Below are 21,313 nucleotides of genomic sequence, written 5' to 3' on the forward strand. Positions count from 1 at the left end.
GGAGCCCAGAAAGGAGCGGGGCCGAGTTAGTAGCGGCTGACGGGGCGAGAAGAGCGAGTGGCGTGGCGTGGCGGTAGAGGTAAGATGGCGGCCATGCTTGGTTTACGTCTTTGCAGTTAGGCTGTTGGCTTGCCCCTTCTGCCCCGTCCAAGCTGCCACTCTGCCTCGGCCAGCGTCGGGGTCGCTCTTCTCCTGTAGGCCCCCGGTTCCCAGGTTCTCTGGTGCCCGGAGGCTTAGGACAAAATGGCGCTTGCACGGGCAGCCGAGGACGGGCTGGGCTCGGCAGTGAGGTCTGAGGCGGGCCGGGACAAAGGCGGCGGGCCGGGAGGCGGAGGCGGGGTGCGACCGGCGCTAACTCTTCGCGCTGGTGCTGTGGCGCTGGGAGTCTTAGAGATACTTTTAGCGTGGTGGGGCGGGCCTGGAGGGAGAGGTGGAGGTGAGGCAAATTTACTAATGCCTGGGAGACACGAAGAATGTCTTCTGTCCTTTAGAAACTACCCGCAGTCTGCCCCGGTATTGTGGAGGAGGAATTTTTGGTAAGGGTAAGGGCTTTTTGATCTTTTGTGTGATCCTGCAGGTTTTGGTATGAACAGGATTCGGATCCACGTCTTGCCGACCAGTCGAGGGAGAATCACCCCAGTGCCCAGGTCTCAGGAGCCCCTCTCTTGTTCATTCACTCATCGCCCATGCTCCCAACCTCGTCTGGAGGGGCAGGAGTTTTGCATTAAGCATATCCTTGAAGACAAGAATGCACCCTTCAAGCAATGTAGTTATATATCGACGAAGAATGGAAAAAGATGTCCCAGTGCTGCGCCAAAGCCTGAGAAGAAAGATGGGTATATATATGTGTAGATATTTTTGTCGTTTATACTTATAGTTTTAAAGTGAGAGCGGAATGGGGTATGATGTGGGCTTGGATGTAGCTACCGAGTTTTTAGCTCACGTGCTTGTAAAATTGGGATTACGCATATATCCTTGGAATATAAAAGATTAAAACGGTGAAAACTGGAAGGATACTAATTTCAGTTGGGTCACTCAGATAATCTCTTTGGATCTTTTACCTTATCTTTAAAATAAAGGGATATTCTAGATTTTTCTTAACCCTGGTGTCCTTGGCTCTTTAGGCCATCTCTAAACCTTGTTAAATATTAAACAATATGCAAAATGTGTGTTCTTCTGGGAAAGGCTTCATTGCTTTAATTATATACAAAGATATCCATGCAGGAGCATAACTTGGGTAGATAATTCTGCATATACCTTTTGGTTTTAAAATTGTGTGTGACATCTTATTATTTACTATGTATCAATATTGAAGTAAAATGTAGAGTTGCCTTCCAGAACCAGTTTTGAAAGATGAAAGTGGATCTGTCTGATGTGTTGAGGTGTCAGCATTTTTACAGTTGGAATGTTTTGTTTGGTGGATAGAGCACTAGATTATGCTACCTGCATTTTCCTTTGGTCAACCAAATGAGTTGACCTTGGTCCAGTTAAATTACTTTGCCTCACTGGACTTTTAAATATTTGTAAATGAAGATAATGGTCATTTTAATTTCCTAAAAATGATCTAAAGATCAGTGAGTATGAAAATCATTGAACTTTTCCAAGAAAGAACCTATCTGAATACAAAATGTTAATATTTTGTCTCCTTAGGGTGTCCTTCTGTGCTGAGCATGCCCGTAGGAATGCCCTGGCACTTCATGCTCAAATGAAGAAGACCACTCCAGGGCCTATGGGTGAAACACTCTTGTGCCAGCTGAGCTCATACGCTAAGACAGAGCTGGGGTCTCAGACTCCAGAAAGTAGTCGCAGTGAAGCCAGCCGAATTCTGGGTAAGGATCTTCTCTCCTAGAATGAAAAAGGAGGAAGAAAGGTAACAAAGAACTTATTTTGGTTTTAGCACAGTTCCTTGAACATATAGTACTTGATAATACAATATTATTAATTCATTGGCAAATTGGTGAGATTCCAGGATTGTGATGTTGTTTACCAATTCTTTTCATTTGAAGTAGTGTGTGCTTAGGTTTACTTTCCTGAGTTTATGACTGTTTTCTTCATTGCTGTTTTTATACTTACTGTCTTTGTTAGGTAAGATAATTTCAGGAAACAAAAATAATTTTGAGTTGGACTTTCTGTCCTTTTGAGGGCATGGTTAACTCACTTAATTTTGATTTGGGTTGATGTGTTAAGTAATCTAGTTTTGTGTGGTGGAGTTACAGAGGTGGGAAGTCTTAATGGCTGCTCTCCCTTCCTTGCCTCAGATGAAGACAGCTGGAGTGATGGGGAGCAGGAACCCATTACTGTGGATCAGACATGGAGAGGTGACCCTGACAGTGAAGCTGATAGCATAGACAGTGATCAAGAAGATCCCTTAAAGTAAGTTTTAATTCCACATAGGCTTTTAAATATTTTATGTAGTTAATATGTGGAATGTAGTACTGTATACTGTTAAAAGATTAATAATCTAAGGGTTGAAGATAGCTTTGAGCAGAACCAGCTACTGTAAATTAAATTGTAATGATTCATCACCATCTTACTTGGAGGCAGGATTTGATACTTTTTTAGAAGTCTTGTAATTTTGGATGTCAAATTCTACACCTGAGGAAATATAGGAGATAAAATAGCAAATTTCTTGGACATAGGAGTGGGAGGTGGGTGAGAAATGCTTAGATCAGTTTGAGAAGAGGAAATTGATGTGAATGCATTCTTGGTGTAAACCTCAGGGATAATAAAGTGATTGTATTTGAAAAACTACATTTTTTCAAAGTAACACGTTACGGGTTTTTTTTTTAAAAAAGATCTTTCAAGATTTTCCTTTGGTTTCATGCCAAAGAAAGAGAAACTGGTTTAGAAACCAGGAAGTGAGTAATCAGCCTAATTTTGTCTTACTAAGATTCCTCTCTCCACGGAACTCATCATCATTTTAGGAGTTGTAGAAACATAAAAACATTGCTACAGCAAAGTCTCATATTTCTGTGTCTCATGGTTTGGGTTTAGTTTAGTGAGCTTTTTTTTTTTCTACTTTTTGACTTTTGTCTCTTACACTTCCCCACTGACAGTTTAGTTAGAAGTATGTAAATAGTGGGAGGGGTAATGAGTTTCTAAACTAGACTGTGTTGAACATCAATTCTTAGAGTTTTCTTCATTACCTTGGATTCTGAGGTTTATAAGAAGTCATTTAGGGTTACATTTTCTGAGTAGAATTTCATCTATTTCTCTTGAGTAATTTCATTGTAGTCAGCAATTCAGGAAATACTATTTTGGAAAGTCCACTAAGTAGTTTGAGAAGGAGAGTTTGTTTTCTAGCAAGATTCTCTCATAGTAACTTTATACCAAGCATATATTTTTTATTTTATTTTTTCACTGTGCTCTAGAAATGCCAAACTTGCCACTTTGAGGAGGTGTGTGTGCGCCTTGTAGGGTCACAGAGTGACTGCTGGTGTAGTAAAACACTCAGTTTTGAAGGTCCAGAAACTTGATTTTATCATTCGTAATCTAAAGATGAGTCTGTAGGGGACACATTCATACGAATGTAACTTACAAGAGCCTGCTATGTAAACCAAAATACGAGTTACGTGAGAAGTATAAATGTTAAAAGGACTAGGTGCTTGATGTCAGTTTCTCCTAAAGGGAACATTCAAGGGGAAAAATAAAACCCCAAATATGTGCAGCTGTTGGGCAATGAAATATAAGGCTTTCTTTAATTCTATCAGTGAGATTATCCAAAATAAATTTCAGCTCACTAAAATATATGCATTTTTAGGAATGTAAATAGAGTTGTTAAATTTCTGCTAATACTTATTAATATGGTTACATACTACTGTCTTGTTATATTTAATACAAGTGTTTATTTAATGAAATTCTTTTAATTAAAAATTTTCATTTTTGTTGTTAGTGTTGATCATAACTGGGGCCACTTTTTGAATCATTAACAATTTACAGCATATATCTTCACTTGCTTGTTTCAGAAAGGGTACTTTTTGAACTTATGATGATATCACTGGAGATTTATCCTAACTAGAGTTACTGTTGGCATAGTCCACCCTCCTCTCCAAAGGTATATAACTTTGTGATTTCCCTCCAGGTAACCATTTACTTAATTGCTTTGTAAAAAGTAATCTTTAAAAGCTCATGTATAGCAACATCCAGTACTGGTGAAGTTTTAGCTTAATAATAGTTTAGCCCGACCGGGCGTGGCTCAGCGGTTGAGCATCGACCTGGGATCCAGGCGATCGGGGTTCGATTCCCGGTCAGGACACATGCCCAGGTTGCGGGCTGCAGCCGATCAATGACTCTCTTATCATTGATGTTTCTGTATCTCTCTCCATCTCCTTTCCTCTCTCTGAAATCAATAAAGATATATTTAAAAAAAAAAAAAAGAAGAAGAATAGTTTAGTATTTTATTTTTCTCCTTTAACCCTCACCTGAGAATATGTTTTCACTGATGAGACAGAGAGAGAGAGAGAGAGAGAGAAATATTAATTAGTTGCCTCCCATATGTGCTCTGACCAGGTATCGAACCTGAAACCTAGGTACGTGCCCTGACCGGGAATAAAACCCACAACCTCTTAGTATCCAGGACAACACTCCAACCGAGCCACCCAGCCAGGGCAGGAATGTATTTTTATTTTATTTTAAAATTTCCCCCCCCAATTTTATTGTTGAAAGTATTACAGATACCCCATTCCCCCCCCAATAGACCCCCTCCACCTTGTTCCCGCCCCCTCCCCAGACCTTCACCCCATTATTGACTGTGTCCATCGGTTATGCATATATGGATATAATTTCTTTGGTTAATCTCTTCTCACCTTCCACCCCTTTTCCTCTTCCCTCTGAAATATGAACGTCTGTTACATGCATCAATGTCTCTGGATCTATTTAGTTCATCAGATTCTTTTCTTCATTAACTGCTTCTTAAAGAAGACCCTTCAACATTTCCTGTAGTGCTGGTCTGGTGGTGATGAACTCCTTTAACTTTTTCTTGTCTGTGAAGCTCTTTATTTGACCTTCAATTCTAAATGATAGCTTTGTTAGGTAGAGCAATCTTGGTTGTAGTTCCATGTTTTTCATCACTTTGAATATTTCTTGCCACTCCCTTCTGGCCTGCAAAGTTTCTGTTGAGAAATCAGCTGACAGTCGTATGGGTGGTCCCTTGTAGGTAACTAACTGCTTTTCTCTTGCTGCTTTTAAGATTCTCTTTGTCTTTAACCTTTGGCATTTTAATTATGATGTGTCTTGGTGTGGGCCTCTTTGGGTTCCTCTTGTTTGGGACCCTCTGTGCTTCCTGGACTTGTAAGTCTATTTCTTTCCCCAGGTAGGGGAAGTTTTCTGTAATTTTTTTTTCAAATAGATTTTCAATTTCTTGCTCTCTTTCTTCCCCTTCTAGCACCCCAGTAATACGAATGTTGGGCCTCTTGAAGTTGTCCCAGAGACTCCTTACACTATCTTCATATTTCTGGATTCTTTTTTCTTTTTGCTCTTCTGGTTGGGTGTTTTTTGTTTCCTCATGTTCCAAATTGCTGATTTGATTCTCAGTGTCCTCTACTCTACTGTTGATTTCCTGTAAATTATTCATTTGTTTGTGTAGCCTTTATTATGTCATCGATTTTTCTCAGTTATTTTTATCATACTTTTACTAATATGGTTGAGCGTCCTTATAAACAAAATTCTGAACTCTGTATTTGTTAGCTTCCTTGGATCTATTTCATTTAGTTCCTCTTCTAGAGATTTCTTCTGTTCTTTCCTTTGTGACATGTTTCTTTGCCTCCCCATTTTGGCTGCTTCCAGGTGTTTGTTTGTATGTAGTAGGAAGAGCTGCTATGTCTCCTGGAATTTGTAGAGTGGCTTTGTGTAGTAGGTGTCCTGTAGGGTCCTGTGGCTCAGCCTCCCCAGTCACCTGAGCTGGGTCTTCTGTGTGCTCCCCTGTGTGGGCTGTGTGCACTGTCCTATTGTAGTTGAGCCTTGGTTGCTGTTGGCGTCACTGGGAGGAATTGACCTCCAGGCTAGTCAGCTGTGAGGACCAGCTGCAACTACAGCCAAAGAGCTGCTGTGCTGTTGACACTCCTATGGAGCAGGATTTACTTCAGTGGAGCTTTGGTGTTTACCAAGTGTTCCCCTTGAGTGTGTCACTAGTGGATGTGGTAGGGTTATAATCCAACTTGTTCGAGTCTGACCACCAGGTGCACTGTCTCCGGGGCCTCCTGGGAGGTGCAAAGTCAGTCTCTGCCAGTGCCTTGCCCAAGGCCACCCAGCATGATCTACTCAGCAAACCATAGTTGGCTGTTACTTGTGCTGGGCTTGATGTTGTCCACGAGAGGCCAAGCTATGAACCAATGCAGGCTGCCACTAGTGCCAGGCCTCAGTCACTTATCAAGCTGTATGGGGCATGTTGCTGCTTGTTTGAGAGATTTTAGGAAAGTCCTAAGCATGAGGCTGGAGAGGCCACTTGCATAGAGAAGCCACTGGAAATGCCCTGGGTGAGCTTGCAAGTAGGGAGGGGCAGGGCCTCCAGTAAGCACCGGGGCGGGGCCAAAGATGTGAGTCAGGTGCTGGCGATTCAAATATGGCGCCTGCCTGCCGGCTGTGTGCTAGGAGGACTCGCCAAAGGAGCCATGGCCTCTGCCAGCTCTTCTGCCTGGGAGAAAGCTGTCCCTCCATCTCTCGCCCCAGTTTCAGGCAGGTTAGTTCCTCCCCAAGTGTCCCAGGTTCCTTTCAGGCTGCTGCCCGGCGCTGGGGCTCAGAGGGAGCACGTCTGAGTGAACCCGTGAGGAACTGCCTGGGCCTCCCGCAGCCTCCGCGACCCTCAGCAACAGTCCCCACTGGTTTTCACAGCCCAAAGTTGTGGGGACTTCTCTTCCCGGCCCTGGAGCCCTGTGCTTGGGGCCTGATGTGGGGCTGGGACCCCTCACTCCTCCTGGAAACCTTTGTCTCCAAGATAGCCCTCCCAGGTTTAAACCCCAGCACAGAGTGTGGGCCCGTAGCTGCGTCTCCCTCATTCAGCCCCATCTGCCTGAGTCTCCGCCCCTCCCACCAGTCTCCGTGTTTCTTCAGTTCCCTGGTTGTAGGGCTTCTGTTCATCTAGATCTCAGGAGTTTCTGAGTGATGGTGGTTCTGTATTTTAGTTGTAATTTTGATGTGGTTGCGGGCGGCGACGGGTACAGCTGCTGCCTATGCCGCCATCTTGTTTCCTCCTCTCTATAATTTTAAATTAGAAGTTGTAATTCTTTGTCTTTTTACTTTAATTAAAATATATTGAGACATGCTACCATAAATTGAGCATTTTCAGGTTGTCCTGACTAATAAGTGGTTTTTCTGTATTATTAGGTGGAATAAAAATGTAGAGTAATAAAAATTGAGTATTTTCTATCTTCTTTTTGAACATAATGCAAATAACGGAAAAATGATGAAACATCTTCCCTTCCTCGTAATGTGAGATCATACATTAGTGTCTATTCTTGGAAATTTTTTCCTTTTTTTAAAAATAACAGAACTTGAATGGTAAAATGTATAAAAAATTCCTTTTAATACGGTGATTGTCTCAGCACTGACTGCTTATTAAATAATGTCTAACATCTACCCTTTTCTTTTTTTTAAGCTTGGGTTTTATTATTGTGTTTTCTTATGCTTTGGTGAATTTTCTATTTATTCCAGACATGCTGGTGTCTACACAGCTGAAGAAGTGGCCCTGATTATGCGTGAGAAACTAATTCGTTTACAGTCTTTGTACATTGATCAGTTTAAACGACTTCAGCATCTGCTCAAAGAGAAGAAGCGACGTTATTTACATAATCGCAAAGTGGAACATGAAGCTCTAGGCAAGTTTTATGCTAGTTCCAATAACCTATTGTAGGTTCAACATGTGAACCCACATGTTGGTAGTAGTTACATTTATCTCTGTTGGTATCTGGAGTGGAGGAGGATTTGCTTTTGAAACTGCTGATCTTATGGCCCAAGATTTTTTTGTCTACTTCTTGTTAATTTGAAGACAAACCCTTGATTGGTTGCTTGGCAAATAACATCTTGGCTGTTGTGACTCTCCAGGTAGTAGTCTCCTGACTGGCCCAGAGGGACTTTTGGCCAAAGAACGAGAGAACTTAAAGCGTCTAAAATGTCTTCGGAGGTATCGTCAGCGCTATGGTGTAGAAGCCTTACTACATAGGCAGCTGAAGGAACGCAGAATGCTGGCCACAGATGGTGCTGCCCAACAGGTAATATTTGTATATACTTCTAAGTTGTGTCAGTTTGCTTTATTTATAAAGTTAGAGTAATTGTCCAAGCACTGTTGTACAGTCTTGGCTCTGACATCTGACTTACTAGACATGGGATATATTGAAAAGAACACCTATCTGGAAGTCAGGAGACATGGGTTCTAGTCTCAGTTCTGATCAGTTCTGTGCCTGCACTGATAACTTCTTTGGGCCTCTATTCTTATCTGCAAATTGAGGGGTTGCCACAGATTTCTCAGTTTGTTGGTGCAGAAGTTCAGCAATTCAGAAATAGGCACAGGTTAAGCCTAATTTCCTTGGGAATCTTGTTTTAGAAGGCAAGAAGTTAGGTAGAATAACAGGAGCAGTGAATGTTGGGAAGTAAGGTTGATAGGAAGCAGAATTAAGTGATCACTCTTAAATTTGTTTCTCAGGCCCTTGGTCTCTGTTTCAATAAGAGTACTTTCATTTGTGTTTTATTTGTTAAAGTTTCACATAAGATTACAATTTCAAAAAGGGTCCTGCTAAAAGATAAAATAGTTTGAAAACCATTGGTCTGTATCACACTTTCATAATATGGAACAATAAAATTCAAATTAGGGTTGTTGATTTGTTTGTGCATGAGATTAAAAAATTTTTTTCCCTTTTACATAGTATTGGTGAATAAATTTAAATGTTGAGTTTTTTAGCTTTTAAAGATGTACCGTTCTTACATATTATAACTAAGTATTCTCATAGGTAATTGGCTGTATGTTCTTTTGTGGGTTTTTGTTTTTTTGACTTACCGTTTTTTTCCATTTTAGGCCCATACCACTCGTTCCAGTCAGAGGTGCTTGGCCTTTGTGGATGATGTTCGTTGTTCTAATCAGTCTCTCCCAATGACCAGACACTGCCTTACCCGTATCTTTTTACTTTGTTCAATTTGCTAGCTAGACTGAAAGGTTGGTGGGAAACTGATAGCTTGCTTGATTTAAGGTTTTTGTTATCCTTTGGCCCTGAATCAAGGCCAGCAGTTTGCTGAAGCTGCTGGTTTCAAGCAGGAGCCTAAAGAAATGTCTTTCTATGGTCTGTTGGCCATTTCAGAACTTAGGAAATGTAGTGGTCAATTCATTAGAAAGAAACATGAGTCATTGGTGATAGATGTGGGCTAATATTTATTTGTAGTCAGTTACTATTGGGATTCCAGAATACAGAGATCCCAGATTTAACTTGTTCCTGAGAATTATAATATTGTTAAATCCAGTTATAACAAAAATTACTGTGGGTTTTCTACCAATAACAATAGGATATCTCTGAACTGTGAGCTTTCTTTGAGTATTATCATTTTGTATGGTCAGTGCTTAACTTGTAGTGTTAAACTTAATTCAAATTGGAAACTTGTTGTTTCCAAAAATGTTATAATTACTCCCCAGTTTGTTTTCCTGTTTATTATTTATAGCATTTTTGGATTCTGCTTTGGGACCACATTTACTATCCGGCTACAAAACTTTTTGAACTGTTTATTATATCATGAAAGTACATCTTTATTATGGATATTGATTGAGAAAGTTACTTCCACTGTAAAAGCCTTTGTTAAGTATGGTAATCTTTATTATATGAAAGGCATAAATCTTGCTGGATTTCATTTGTCTGGCTAGAGATAAAACATATTTGCAAAGTAAAACATATTTTTTTCAATAGGAGGAGAACCTTCCCTGGTCTTTTGAAAGAAAAACTGATTTTTTCCTATTCTTTCTATCAAATCTTTTACCAGTTTATTAGTTCTTATTGCAACAATGTCTGCTAAAGGATCGCTGTCCTTAATATATAAAATGCTTTTGCAAAGTAATTAAAAACTGAAGTTAAATGCTTAAAACATAATCGGTCAAAAGCAGTTTTTGGACAGATTTAAAAGTAGAAGTGGCTGATAGTTGAATAGTGCTTATTACTATAAATAAATGAAATAGGAAATAAAACAAGTGTTTTAATCTATAAGTTTGATGCTTATATACATGATATTTAATGAAAGTGAATTTCAAAAGTTGGTGACGGTGTGGTGAAATGGGCCCTCTAAACGCTGCCAGTGGGAATATAAAGTGGTGGTATAGGCTTTTTAGAAAGCAGTTTGACAATATTCATATTCTTTAATATGTTAATATCACCTCTGGGAATTTATGTTAAGGAGAGAATTAAATGCAGACCAGTATTACATAAAAGTTCTCTTTGGAGACTGTCTTAAAATTTTCAGAGATGGGGAAGAGGAAAATTATGATACAATGTAATATATTGTCATTAAACCTATTTAATAAACTTTATGTATGATAGGGAAAACATTTGGTAATAACAAATAGGATATGAGATTCTGTAGAGTGTGTTTTAATTACATGGAGCTAAATACTGGAAGAGAGTGTAATAGAAATGTGACTATTTTTGGATGGTGGGGTTACAAATGCCCTTTTTTTCCTCTACTTTGTACTTCTCAGGTTTTCTTCAGTGAGATTGAATTATTTTTTTTATAAGGCAAAAAACCCAGTTTACAGGTATCAAGAAGTAATTTAGACTTTCCTTATAGTACTATACTCATAGTTTATTAGAATATTAATATTTTAAAAAGCAAAGTTGAAAATGTACTTGAAAAGAGAAAGGAATTATTTTTCTCTTTTATTTTCTTTTTCACTCCATAGTTGCCTAAGTCACTTACCCTTCCTTAAGTCCTTATCCCAGAGAAAGATGCGACTGCCATTGGTGACCTGTTAACTCTTTACTCTGGTCTAATGGAGACAGCTCTGGACTGAAAGTGAAGGACACAGACTCTAGTTGTAGGTCAACTATTCCCTTCTTTTTGTGTCTCTTTTCATCAACTGAAAGGAAAGTGGGTGGAGGAGGATGGGGGAGGGTTTTTCTAGGATATGTGGTATTAAATAAGAGACTTGTGAAAGTTCTTCAAATACCATGAAAAAAGTTTGGATTAAAACATTTTTAAATTTAATGGATAAACATTTTAAATATTTAAAATTTAAATACGAATTGGGTTTCTTTTTTTTTTGGTTAATCCTCACTGGAGGATATTTTTTCCATTGATTTTTAGAGAGAGTGGAGGGGGGTGGAGACAGACAGACAGACGTCGATGTGAGAGACATCCATTGGTTGCCTCCCACATGTGCCTCAAGGCCGGAAACCAATCTGCAAACCAGGTATGTGCCTTTGAAATAGGAAAATAACCATGCAGTTAGGATTTTCAGAAATGATAACACTTAAGTAAAATGTGCTTTGTAGAGTAACTTGAACTGGAATTTTTGTTATTTTATCTAATCGTGATTTCAATTTTGATTCATCCTGTAGAGCTGCTTTGTCAGCTTGGAACTAGTAGCCCTTTTCTGCTTCTAGCCTTAACATTGGCTGACCTGTTAGAGCTCCTGGGGCATTCCTGGATTACTTTCTTTCCATGGGCTTTCATAAACAAAATTATCGCCTTCCCCTTCTCTTTGAGATAATAAAAGGACTCCCCTGCCCCCCCCCCCCCAAAAGGGTATGGAAGTATATTTTTACTTTCTTTCAGGATATGATGGCTAGTCACTATTACTAGAGCTTCCATTTTCCCCAGCCCTCTGCTGCTTGAAACAATTTTGTCATGTAAACATTTTGGAAACAAGGTTTAAAAACTTTTTGCCAGTCTGCTTAATGGAGCAGAAACAACTCTGTATCTCAACTCTTGGAAGGGGTTGGTAGAGGCCTCTGCAGGCTATTTACTTTTGTCATGAAGTTTCTTCTGAGTAAGTGTAGATTCCTAGGATTGTTATTGCTGTTTGCTCAGTACACTGTATTTTTATTTTATTTTTTTATTTTTTATTTTTAGTATCTAATAAATTTATTGTAATCCTAAGAAGCAAGAATAGAAATCTAAAAGTTTAAATCCATGTTGTTAGCAATTTTATAACCAGTTTAGTCCTAAGTATAGTAGTTAATTTTGGAATCATGATTTGTGGTTTGACTGACAACTGCTGCTTCAGTCATCTAAAACACCGAGAAGGCAATATTTAAAAAAATTTTTCATTTTAATTAAATAGAATAAAATTTTGATTAAATAAGTTTGCAGTTATCAGTTAAATATTTAGAAACAACTAATGTACTAAATGAATAAGTTTCTACTTTATTAGTTGTGCAAACAATATAAATATTTAAGAGTGTTGGCTGATGGTAAAAGAATGTCAGTTGCCCTATAAGTGTGAAAGATGAATGAACAGGACCTTAAACAGGGTTTAATTAGGTGTGGGTAATCCTCCCCACACACAAAACCTCCCTGGACATTAATGAGTTCATCCGCTGACTGGCAAACGGGCTCTCCATTTCCTGACACTCTGGCCAACAACCCTAGAAGGGTTAGCTTTCGGCCACACCAGCAAAGGCCCTCAGGACACAAGTGCTTGCTTCCAGCTGGAAATGCACTCTGGGAAATAAGCTAAACACATTTATATGCAGCTGGGCCAGCCTGGCCCTATTCGCTCCAACGGTGTCCACACTGAGCATTGCAGCACTTGTAGAAGGTGGTCATTGGCTCATCTGCAGAGCGGGTCTGAAGTTGCATGAAATAGACACGAGGGTGTTCACATTTGGGACATGGCTTTGCGGTAGAGTCAACGTTCTCCCAGGCAGCTGCTCCACCAAGCACATCATCCACTTTCAGCTTCGGATACTTCCGATTTGTCACCTTGCGAGTGATGTTGTGCACGTAGGGGCAGGTTTTGCAGGCAAAACGGTGGCAACGCTGTCCCTCGTCCACAATGAGCCCATTCCCGCAGCTCGAGCAGAAGAGCAACATGACCGCAGCCCCGCAACCTCCCACCTGTATTTTTAGATGTTTTGCGTTTGACCTTAATAAGGGAGAAAACATCAGTGTCTCTAATTTAAGTGACGAGGATCTTGAATGGAGGTTGGGGACTAGTTTTAAATTACTGGTAGAGCTAGAATTAGAAAAATTGCTAACTGTATTTGGTTCTGTGTCAGATGTAACCAATTATCTTGTGTAGTCTACACCTTGAGTTTTACATGGCAGACATCTCTATTTTGTACCTCCAATAGATCCATTTATTTCCCTTGACCATTTTTCTTCAGATATTTGTCAGGACACGAATCAGGTTCTCTTCAAATGCTGCCAGGGGTCTGAAGAGGTACCCTGCAACAAACCAGTTCCTGTAAGCCTCTCTGAGGATCCCTGCTGCCCTCTGCATTTCCAGTTGCCTCCTCAGATGTATAAGCCCGAGCAGGTACTGTCTGTGCCAGACGATCTGGAAGCCGGCCCCATGGATCTGTACTTGAGTGCTGCTGAGCTTCAGCCCACTGAGAGTTTACCTCTGGAGTTCAGTGATGTAAGTTAGAGAAGTCTGCTTTGGTTGGCCCTTGAGGCAAGGCCTTATTTATTAATGGTGAGAAGAGGTTAGTCTTTTATGGTCTGGAGAAGGAGAGTTGGTAAAGTTTTTGAAATGATATATGCATGGTTGTATGTGTATGGTAGCATATTCATTTAGAGACAGTTTAAATTGGCAGAAGTTTTTCTGAGGGAGTGATAAGGGAAATTGTAAACTAAGGGAAGTTGGAAAGTCAAGATTATGGTTGGATTTGGTATAGCTAGGAAATTTGCTGCCTATCCACAAGGTAAGTGATTAACTAGAATCTTAATAATACAAACAAGTTCTGGTTCTACTCCTGACAGTGTAAACTTGTGTTTTGGCTGTATAGCAGATTTCATTTTCAAATTAATGTATACTCCAAGAAATTGCTCTAAACTTATCTCTGGTTACTGTTTTTTAATTTTGATGTTATTGCATATTCTGTTGTGAATGGACTGGAACAACAGTGATCTCCCTGAGTATGTACTTTTATAGCCTTTGAAATATGCACACTACTTCAGCCTTTTTCAGCTTGTTTGATTGGTCCCAGGCAATAAACCCAGCTCAGGTTTTATTTCTATCCCTAGTTAGCACTACCCTGTTTGACTTTAGGGATCAGTTGACATGCCATCTCTGTCTTGGCACTTTGCTTAATATTTAGCCGTCTGGATACAGGTCTTCATTATTATGAAGATAAGTCTTTTGACTTTCATAATAAAGGTATCTTGTGTATAACCATGACATGTTTAAGGGGACAAATCTAAATGCCCGGCCAGGCGTGGCTCAGCGGTTGAGCGTCGACCTAGGATCCAGGCGATTGGGGTTCGATTCCTGGTCAGGGTACATGCCCGGGTTGCAGGCTTGACCCCCAGTTGGGGGCGTGCAGGAGGGAGGATCAACAATTCTCTCATCATTGATGTTTCTCTTTCTCTCTCCCTCTCCTTTCCTCTCTCTGAAATCAATAAAGATATATTAAAAAAGAAAAAGAAAATTTAATATAGGTGGAAGCAAGGTTTGGGTGGCCTCAAGATTTACTGAAAAGATACACTAGGTCAGGGTAATATCTGGGGAAAAAATGGCATTAAGAATAAACTGATTGCAATTCTTTTTTTCATAATTTCCCCCCTTTTGGGGATTATATACTGTCTATAGGTATAATAAACTCATGGTGGTTTTTTTTAAAATATATTTTTATTGATTTCAGAGAGAGGAAGGGAGAGAGAGAAACATCAGTGATGAGAGAGTCGTTGATTGGCTGCCTTGTGCATACCCCCTACTGGGGATTGAGCCCGAAACCCGAGCAGCCGGAGCCCACAACCTGGGCATGTGCTCTGACCAGAAATTGAACCCTGACATCCTGGTTGATAGGTTGGTGCTCAACCACTGAGCCATGCCGGCAGGGCTAAACTTAGGGTTTTTATTACTTCATTTATAATAAAATTGTTGTTACAATCCTGATTATAATTGTTCCATAAAAAGTTTCTTTAAAAAAAGTTTCTTTCACAGTTTCATAGAATATGAGAACTAGAAAGGGACATTAGACATCAAGAGATTATTGCACTCCAATGTTTCCCAAATTTTTCCACTGAGATTATGTTGAAGAGAGTAAATGAATAATAGGTATCTCTAGATTGATGGGGACAAACTTTTGTCTACTACTTCATTTTACATGCGAAGAAAACCCAGAGGGGTGCTTTTTATTTTTAAAACTTAGTAACACAAGGAGCTTTATAGGGTCTAAAAAACAACCTGATAACCACTACATCATCAAATTCTCTTCAGATATTAATGCACTTATGTAAAAACTAATATGCGTTTTATATAGATGTACTAGGCTATTAATGTTTGTCATTGATAATTTCCAGAGCCATTTCTGTTTTGATCATTTTGCTTTTCCCCTTTCACTTGTTTTTGCCATATTAGTTTTCAATAATCTTTTCTTTCTCAAACCTTTGATAATCTAGAGTTAAGAAAATATAACTGTTCTAATATGTTTAAAGATTATAGTCTCGTTTGCTCTTTGGAGAATATTTAAACAAAATATTAGAAATTGTAAGATGTGATCGTAGGCAAAAACTGACATTTGAGGAATCTTCTATATATCATCAAATCTGTTCATCTCTATATTTGGCATGGATTTCTTAAAGAATGTATGAACCCTGACTGGTTTGGCTCAGTGGTTAGAGTGTCAGCCTGAGGACTGAAGGGTCCTGGGTTTGGTTACGGACAAGGGCTCGTATCTCAGTAGCAGGCTCGATCCCTCGCCCCAACTATGTGGGAGGCAGCCAGTTGATGTGTCTCTCTCACATCGATGTTTGTTTCTCTCTCTTTCTCTCCCCGCCCCCACCACTCTCTCTGAAAAGCAATGGAAAAAATATCCTTGGGTGAGGATTAAAAAAAGTAATAAAAAAAATAAGGTTATAAAAAAAAGAATGTATGAGAAAGTTTTACTTTTGAGAATCCATTGGGTTTTATTTTTTTTATTATTATTATTTTTAAAATATATCTTTATTGATTTTTAAGAGAGAGGAAAGGAGAGGGGGGGAGAGAGAGAGAGACATCAATGATGAGAGAGTCATTGATCAGCTGCAGCCCGCAACCTGGGCATGTGCCCTGACTGGGAATCGAACCCCAATCGCCTGGATCCTAGGTTGATGCTCAACTGCTGAGCCACGCCCGGCCGGGCTCCATTGGGTTTTTAAGATGGACCTTTGTTAGAGGTAAAAAAGATAAACAGTCAGCTATTTGCAATTGATAATCTGTTGTGTTCATAATAATGTACTTTTTCTTCTTCTAATTTTTAAAAAAAATTCATATTTATTGATTTCAGAGAGGGGAAGAGAAAGGGAGAGATAGAAACATAAGTAATGAGGGAGTCATTGATTGACTACCTCCTGCACACCCCCTATTGGGAATTAAACCCCCAACTCAGGCATGTGCCCTGACGGGGAATTGAACTGTGACCTCCTGGTTCATAGGTCGACGATCAACCACTGAGCCATGCTGGCCAGGCAATAATGTACTTTTGATGAGCCACGTTGGTTGTTAAAAAGTACTGTTATTTTTAATCTTTGGAGGTAAAAATTCTCCAGAAAATATTGAAACAAAATTCAGTGTTAGTAAAGAACTTTTGTCTTCCCACAAATTCTGGATATGTCAGTATAAAATTTTGCTGGGAAAAATGATTTCTTAATTATGTGAATTTCACCAAGCAGTTTTGTTACTTGTGTTCTTCTGTCTTAGATATCATTTCTGTAACTTAATAACTTTTGATAGTTTTACTCATGGGAGAGCCAGGTATGAGCTATTAATATGGGTAAAAATTCAGCCTTTCTTTCTGCACTTGATCTTACCCAAAAGGCCAAGACACGGTGAGCCTTTCATTCTGGATATTACACTTGTCTGTTTTCTGTGATTTGATCCAAGGATGTTTGGCAAGTAACAGCCTCTTAACTTAATCCTATTACTTTGAGCTTTGTGTATGGCTTTTGAGATCAGAACAAAAATGGATTCTCTCTTAAAATGTTTTGATGCTTGCATCTTTTAACATTCCTGTTATGGTAGGCTTTTCTGCTGATTGTTTTTTCCTCTCTTATTTTAGGTTCCTTTCCCCAATTTTAATTTTTGTTACAGTCAACACTGTGAATATGTGAGAAAAACGCCTTTTCAGTGTCTATTTTCCTTTGAAAACATTTCCATGCTATTGTCATGTTGAGACTTGGAAACCTTTTGCCTCACCACTTAAATGGTTTTTAAAATTAAATTCCAAGTTAATTATTTATATAATTGCGCATAGTAAAAGAATTGAGGAAAATATTTTACTGTCTTAACCGTGTGAGAACACTGGTGTCTGTGAATATTACAGAACTTTCTGAATATTACACATCTGAAATGAATGTTAGGTAGCTAACTGTATCCTTTTCCCTGTTTTTCTGCTTAAATTAAGCAGCTTTAATTTTCCAATATTCTTAACTTACATTTTTTTTAACTTTAATTATTTTGAAGATGTGATTCTTGTTTTTGGTGATTCTCATACCAAAGAAAGGGAAAGGATTTGAAACTCTTAAGACTTTACCTATTTAAAAGCATAGAACTAACTGAGCTTCTTGTGAAATTAGGTTACTGGAAACAGAGAGCCTATGTAATGTGGATTGGACATAGGGGAGTATAAACCCTTGGGTAGTTTTCACTCTTAGGTAGGAGAGTTTAGGAATAGCCTCTTAGAAATTGGTGACCTGAAGATCTGTCTGTTTGATACATTGTCTGAGCCTTTGCAAAGCTCTAGGCCCTGAATCAAGACCATTGGTTTATTGTAGCTGTTGGTTTCAAAAAGGAGCCAAGAGCAATGTCTTCCTGTAGTCTGTTGACCATTCACGACCCCAGTGGGAATGGCCAATTCAATTGGAAGAAACATAGTCTGTAGAATATAATGTCTTTATTTTCTTTTACAGAGCAATTGGATTGTGTTAGGTTTAAGAATCAGGAACTTACTCTGTGGGGATAGGGACCAAAATAGTATTTTGTAGCTGTTAAGAGGCTCTCTGAGTTTTTTGTACTTCCTCATTTCTCTCTCTCCCCCCTTTCCCTCTTTTACTCACTGGCTTGCTTTGTGGCTATTAGGACATTAATCAAGCAACCTCATATTGTCCAATATTTTAAGGCAATATTTCAGTTTAATTTGCAATTATACTGATTGAATAGTATACTTTTTGAAGCTACTGTGGTGGTCTGTGCTTTATACTTGGCAGCAAGGAAAAATTCTTAGTGCTTTTAGATCTTAGCCCGTTTGTTGGGCATTATGGGAAGGTCTTTTTTTGATTCAAGATAGGCAAAGGGTAAGGGAAGTATGGGAAAATTGCTTTGTGGTTTGCTGAAAACGATGCCAACTTTAGCTAATTTGTTCCCATGGTATTGCTGATAGGCTTTTTTCTTTCTTTTCCTAGGACTTGGATGTTGTGGGTGATGGTATGCAGTGTCCTCCTTCACCCTTGCTTTACGATCCTTCGCTAACCCTTGAAGATCATTCAGTCAAAGACACTGCTGAAGGCCCAGTGGATACTTTGGCAAGTGAAGAACAATCCAGGCAGAGGGTTTCCGGCTGGCTGTGCTAGCATGTGCCTCCAGGGAGTGAGTTGGGGTTGTCATCACATGGAGACTGTAGAGGTGCCCCAGATGGCAAGTTCTCCAGATGGGCTCTTAGAGAAAACCCCTGGTTCTCATATCTCAGAGCAGAACACACATTTATTTTGTTAGCTAGACAAAGAATCTAGGTAAATTGTTCCTTTAAGGCAGAGTTCAGCACTGGAATAGTTTTTATCATAGGGTAAGGGTAAGTAATGTGATTTGGTTTCTTTGTCTGACCCTTGCGTGGGATACAAATGGCCCTGACTGAAGACCAGCAATTATACTATAGTTGTTGGTTTCAAGAAGAGGCCCAAAGGACCATCTTCCTGTGATCTGTTGGTTGTTCTGGAAACTGCACAGAATGGCTGTTTCATTTGGAAGAAACAACCCACAGCTCTCCTTCAGGAACGCTTCAAGTACTGACTTCTTAAGGGTCAGGGACAAGTATGGGGAACAGCAACTGCCCAGAGTTATTTTATTTCTGTCTTATTCTTGTTGCTATGATACATGGGCATTGATAAGTCAGATTCATGTTTCAGACCACAAGTGAATTTGTAATCAAAGTGACTTTCTTTTAACAGGGCCAGATGCAGGTCGCTGGAGATGGGTGCAGATCGCAGGGATCTCGAAATTCTGAGAAAGCCTCTGCACCATTGCCTCACAGTGGAGTAGCTACTGCAAATGGGAAGCCAGAACACACTTCTATCAGTTGATAGTTTGTTTTGGGAACCATTTAACTTTGGGGGATTTGAATTTCCTGTTCTTTAAACAAGTTATTGCTGACCATCTATCTATAAAGGCCAACCCAGGCTACTTTGTTTTTCTTCTGGGTTATTGAGTGCTATAGTCAAACATGCACCGAATTTTGGGGGAAGGGACCAGTAGTGTCAAAAGTTGTGTCTTCCTGCTCTGGGCGAGGAAGAGAGAGAGGTGAATCCTGTCGGAGCTGCTGGAATTGAGCAAGTATTTAGGACTCTGTGCCTATGAGGAGAGACATCTTTGTAAGGGGATTTCCTAAGTATGGGAATAACTCCACATAGGTGTTTAGGTGGGAGCTGTGTGCCCATGGGATATTGACGGACCCAGTGTGTGGTTATTGCTATCTAACAGCTTGTGTTTTAGCCTTTTCTCACCTCTCACCTAATTGGGTAATCTGAACTCTCTTTTCCCCAATAGTCTGACCTATAACCTCAGAATAGCCCACAGGACTGGGTCCTCCTTAACCATCCATCTTTTAACCTATGTAAATTTCTGTAGTGACTACCTTAATGTAAGATACCATAAAAAGTTATTGTATATAGTTTCTATTAAATATTAAAATGTTATGAAAATATAAAACAATCACTTGAATGCATGTTTTGTTTGTATTTTAGAGTATGTGTATTTGGGGGGGGGTCCTTAGGGTGCTGTTTCTGATGAGAAAGGGAAAATGGCACAAGATATACTTCCATCCCAAGAAGTAAGTACATTTTCAGTAACTTATTTTAGTTTTGGTTTGTAGGATAAGATAAAGACCTGTTAGAAGTAAACTGAAAGGGGTGGGACCTCCCTGTTAAAGCCTACCAGTTCCAAATATCTTCCTTTTCACTCCTCTGTGCCCCCTACTCTTATTCCCATTTCTTTCTCACAATGCCTTATTATCATTTTTTAAATTCTCTAGGGTTAGGAATGTATAGTCATAAACACATAGGTATATGTAAACATATATGTAAAACTCCCAGAGAAGTTGGACAGAGATAGGCATAAATTGTCAAAAATCTTTTAAAATTTATTTTATTTATTCTTAGTGATTTTTAGACAGGAAAAGGGGGAGAGGAAGAGAAACAGTATGAGAGTGGAACATCAATTGGCTGCCTCCTGCCCACCCTCCACCAGGGATTGAGCCTGCAAACGGCATGTGCGTGACCAGGAATTGAACGAGCAACCTTTTAGTGCACAGGACGACGCCCAACTGAGCCATACCTGCCAGGGCTGTCAAGATCATTTTGATAAATTTAAGGGTAGGGTTGAGATAATTCAGTTAGGGTTAAGTTACTTGTGCTAGAAGTCTATTTTACAATGTATTATGACAAGGAGGCCAAAAGATCACCTGTAAGAATTGAACTGAGGAACAGAAATTTACACAGACCAGTGATTTTCAACCTTTTTCATTGCATGGTGCACATAAACTAGTCACTAAAATTCACACCCCAAAATACATTTTTTGCTTATCTGTTGTCATTTTTTATGTGACAATCTAAGGGAAAAGATTTAGTGCCCCTAATTAGGTATTGCATGTTTTAAAAATTCTTGCGGTGCATACTGGTTGAAAATTGCTAAGATGCACCATCACTTTGGCTTAAATATTTACATCCAAAGAACGGTTGGAAGTAACTCAGAAGGCCCATTGAATGAATTCCTGAGATCTTTCATAGGTCCTTCAGTAAGTATACTCTTTCAGTTTGTGGTTCCCATGACTTATCTAGAATTTTTTATACTTTATAATAACCCAAGAGAAATATTACTTAGGCAGCTATAAAAAGAACATGCCTGCTTCTGCTTCACAAGTTTATACTGTCTTATTCCTGTTTTTATTATTTTTTTAAGTTTTTTTTTTTTAATTGATTTTATAGGGAGAGAGAG

The 21,313-nt window shown here is 39.3% G+C and overlaps 1 protein-coding gene and 1 pseudogene across 14 annotated transcripts; one reads left to right on the forward strand and one right to left on the reverse strand.

The window, feature by feature from the left end:
• On the forward strand, nt 1-20,035 carry KANSL2 (KAT8 regulatory NSL complex subunit 2). 13 transcript variants are annotated; one of them, XM_081129534.1, is made up of 10 exons: nt 1-79; nt 578-836; nt 1,651-1,829; nt 2,259-2,373; nt 7,648-7,811; nt 8,038-8,204; nt 9,005-9,101; nt 13,293-13,546; nt 18,511-18,694; nt 19,273-20,035. In XM_081129534.1, the coding sequence occupies exons 2-9, from the start codon at nt 586-588 to the stop codon at nt 18,676-18,678; spliced, it is 1,395 nt and encodes a 464-aa protein (XP_080985660.1). In that variant the 5' UTR covers nt 1-79; nt 578-585; the 3' UTR covers nt 18,679-18,694; nt 19,273-20,035. The 13 variants fall into 13 exon arrangements, with proteins under 13 accessions (XP_080985660.1, XP_080985658.1, XP_080985653.1 ...); XM_081129532.1 differs by having other exon boundaries at nt 18,511-18,630; XM_081129527.1 differs by having other exon boundaries at nt 13,293-13,444.
• On the reverse strand, nt 12,581-13,139 carry LOC308553482 (DNA-directed RNA polymerase III subunit RPC10 pseudogene; annotated as a pseudogene). Its single transcript has one exon. The product of its transcript is annotated as a DNA-directed RNA polymerase III subunit RPC10 pseudogene (transcript).
• Nucleotides 20,036-21,313: the final 1,278 nt, after the last annotated feature.

This window comes from Miniopterus schreibersii (genome assembly GCF_964146895.1).
Source record: "Miniopterus schreibersii genome assembly, chromosome: 2".
NCBI lineage: Eukaryota > Metazoa > Chordata > Mammalia > Chiroptera > Miniopteridae > Miniopterus > Miniopterus schreibersii.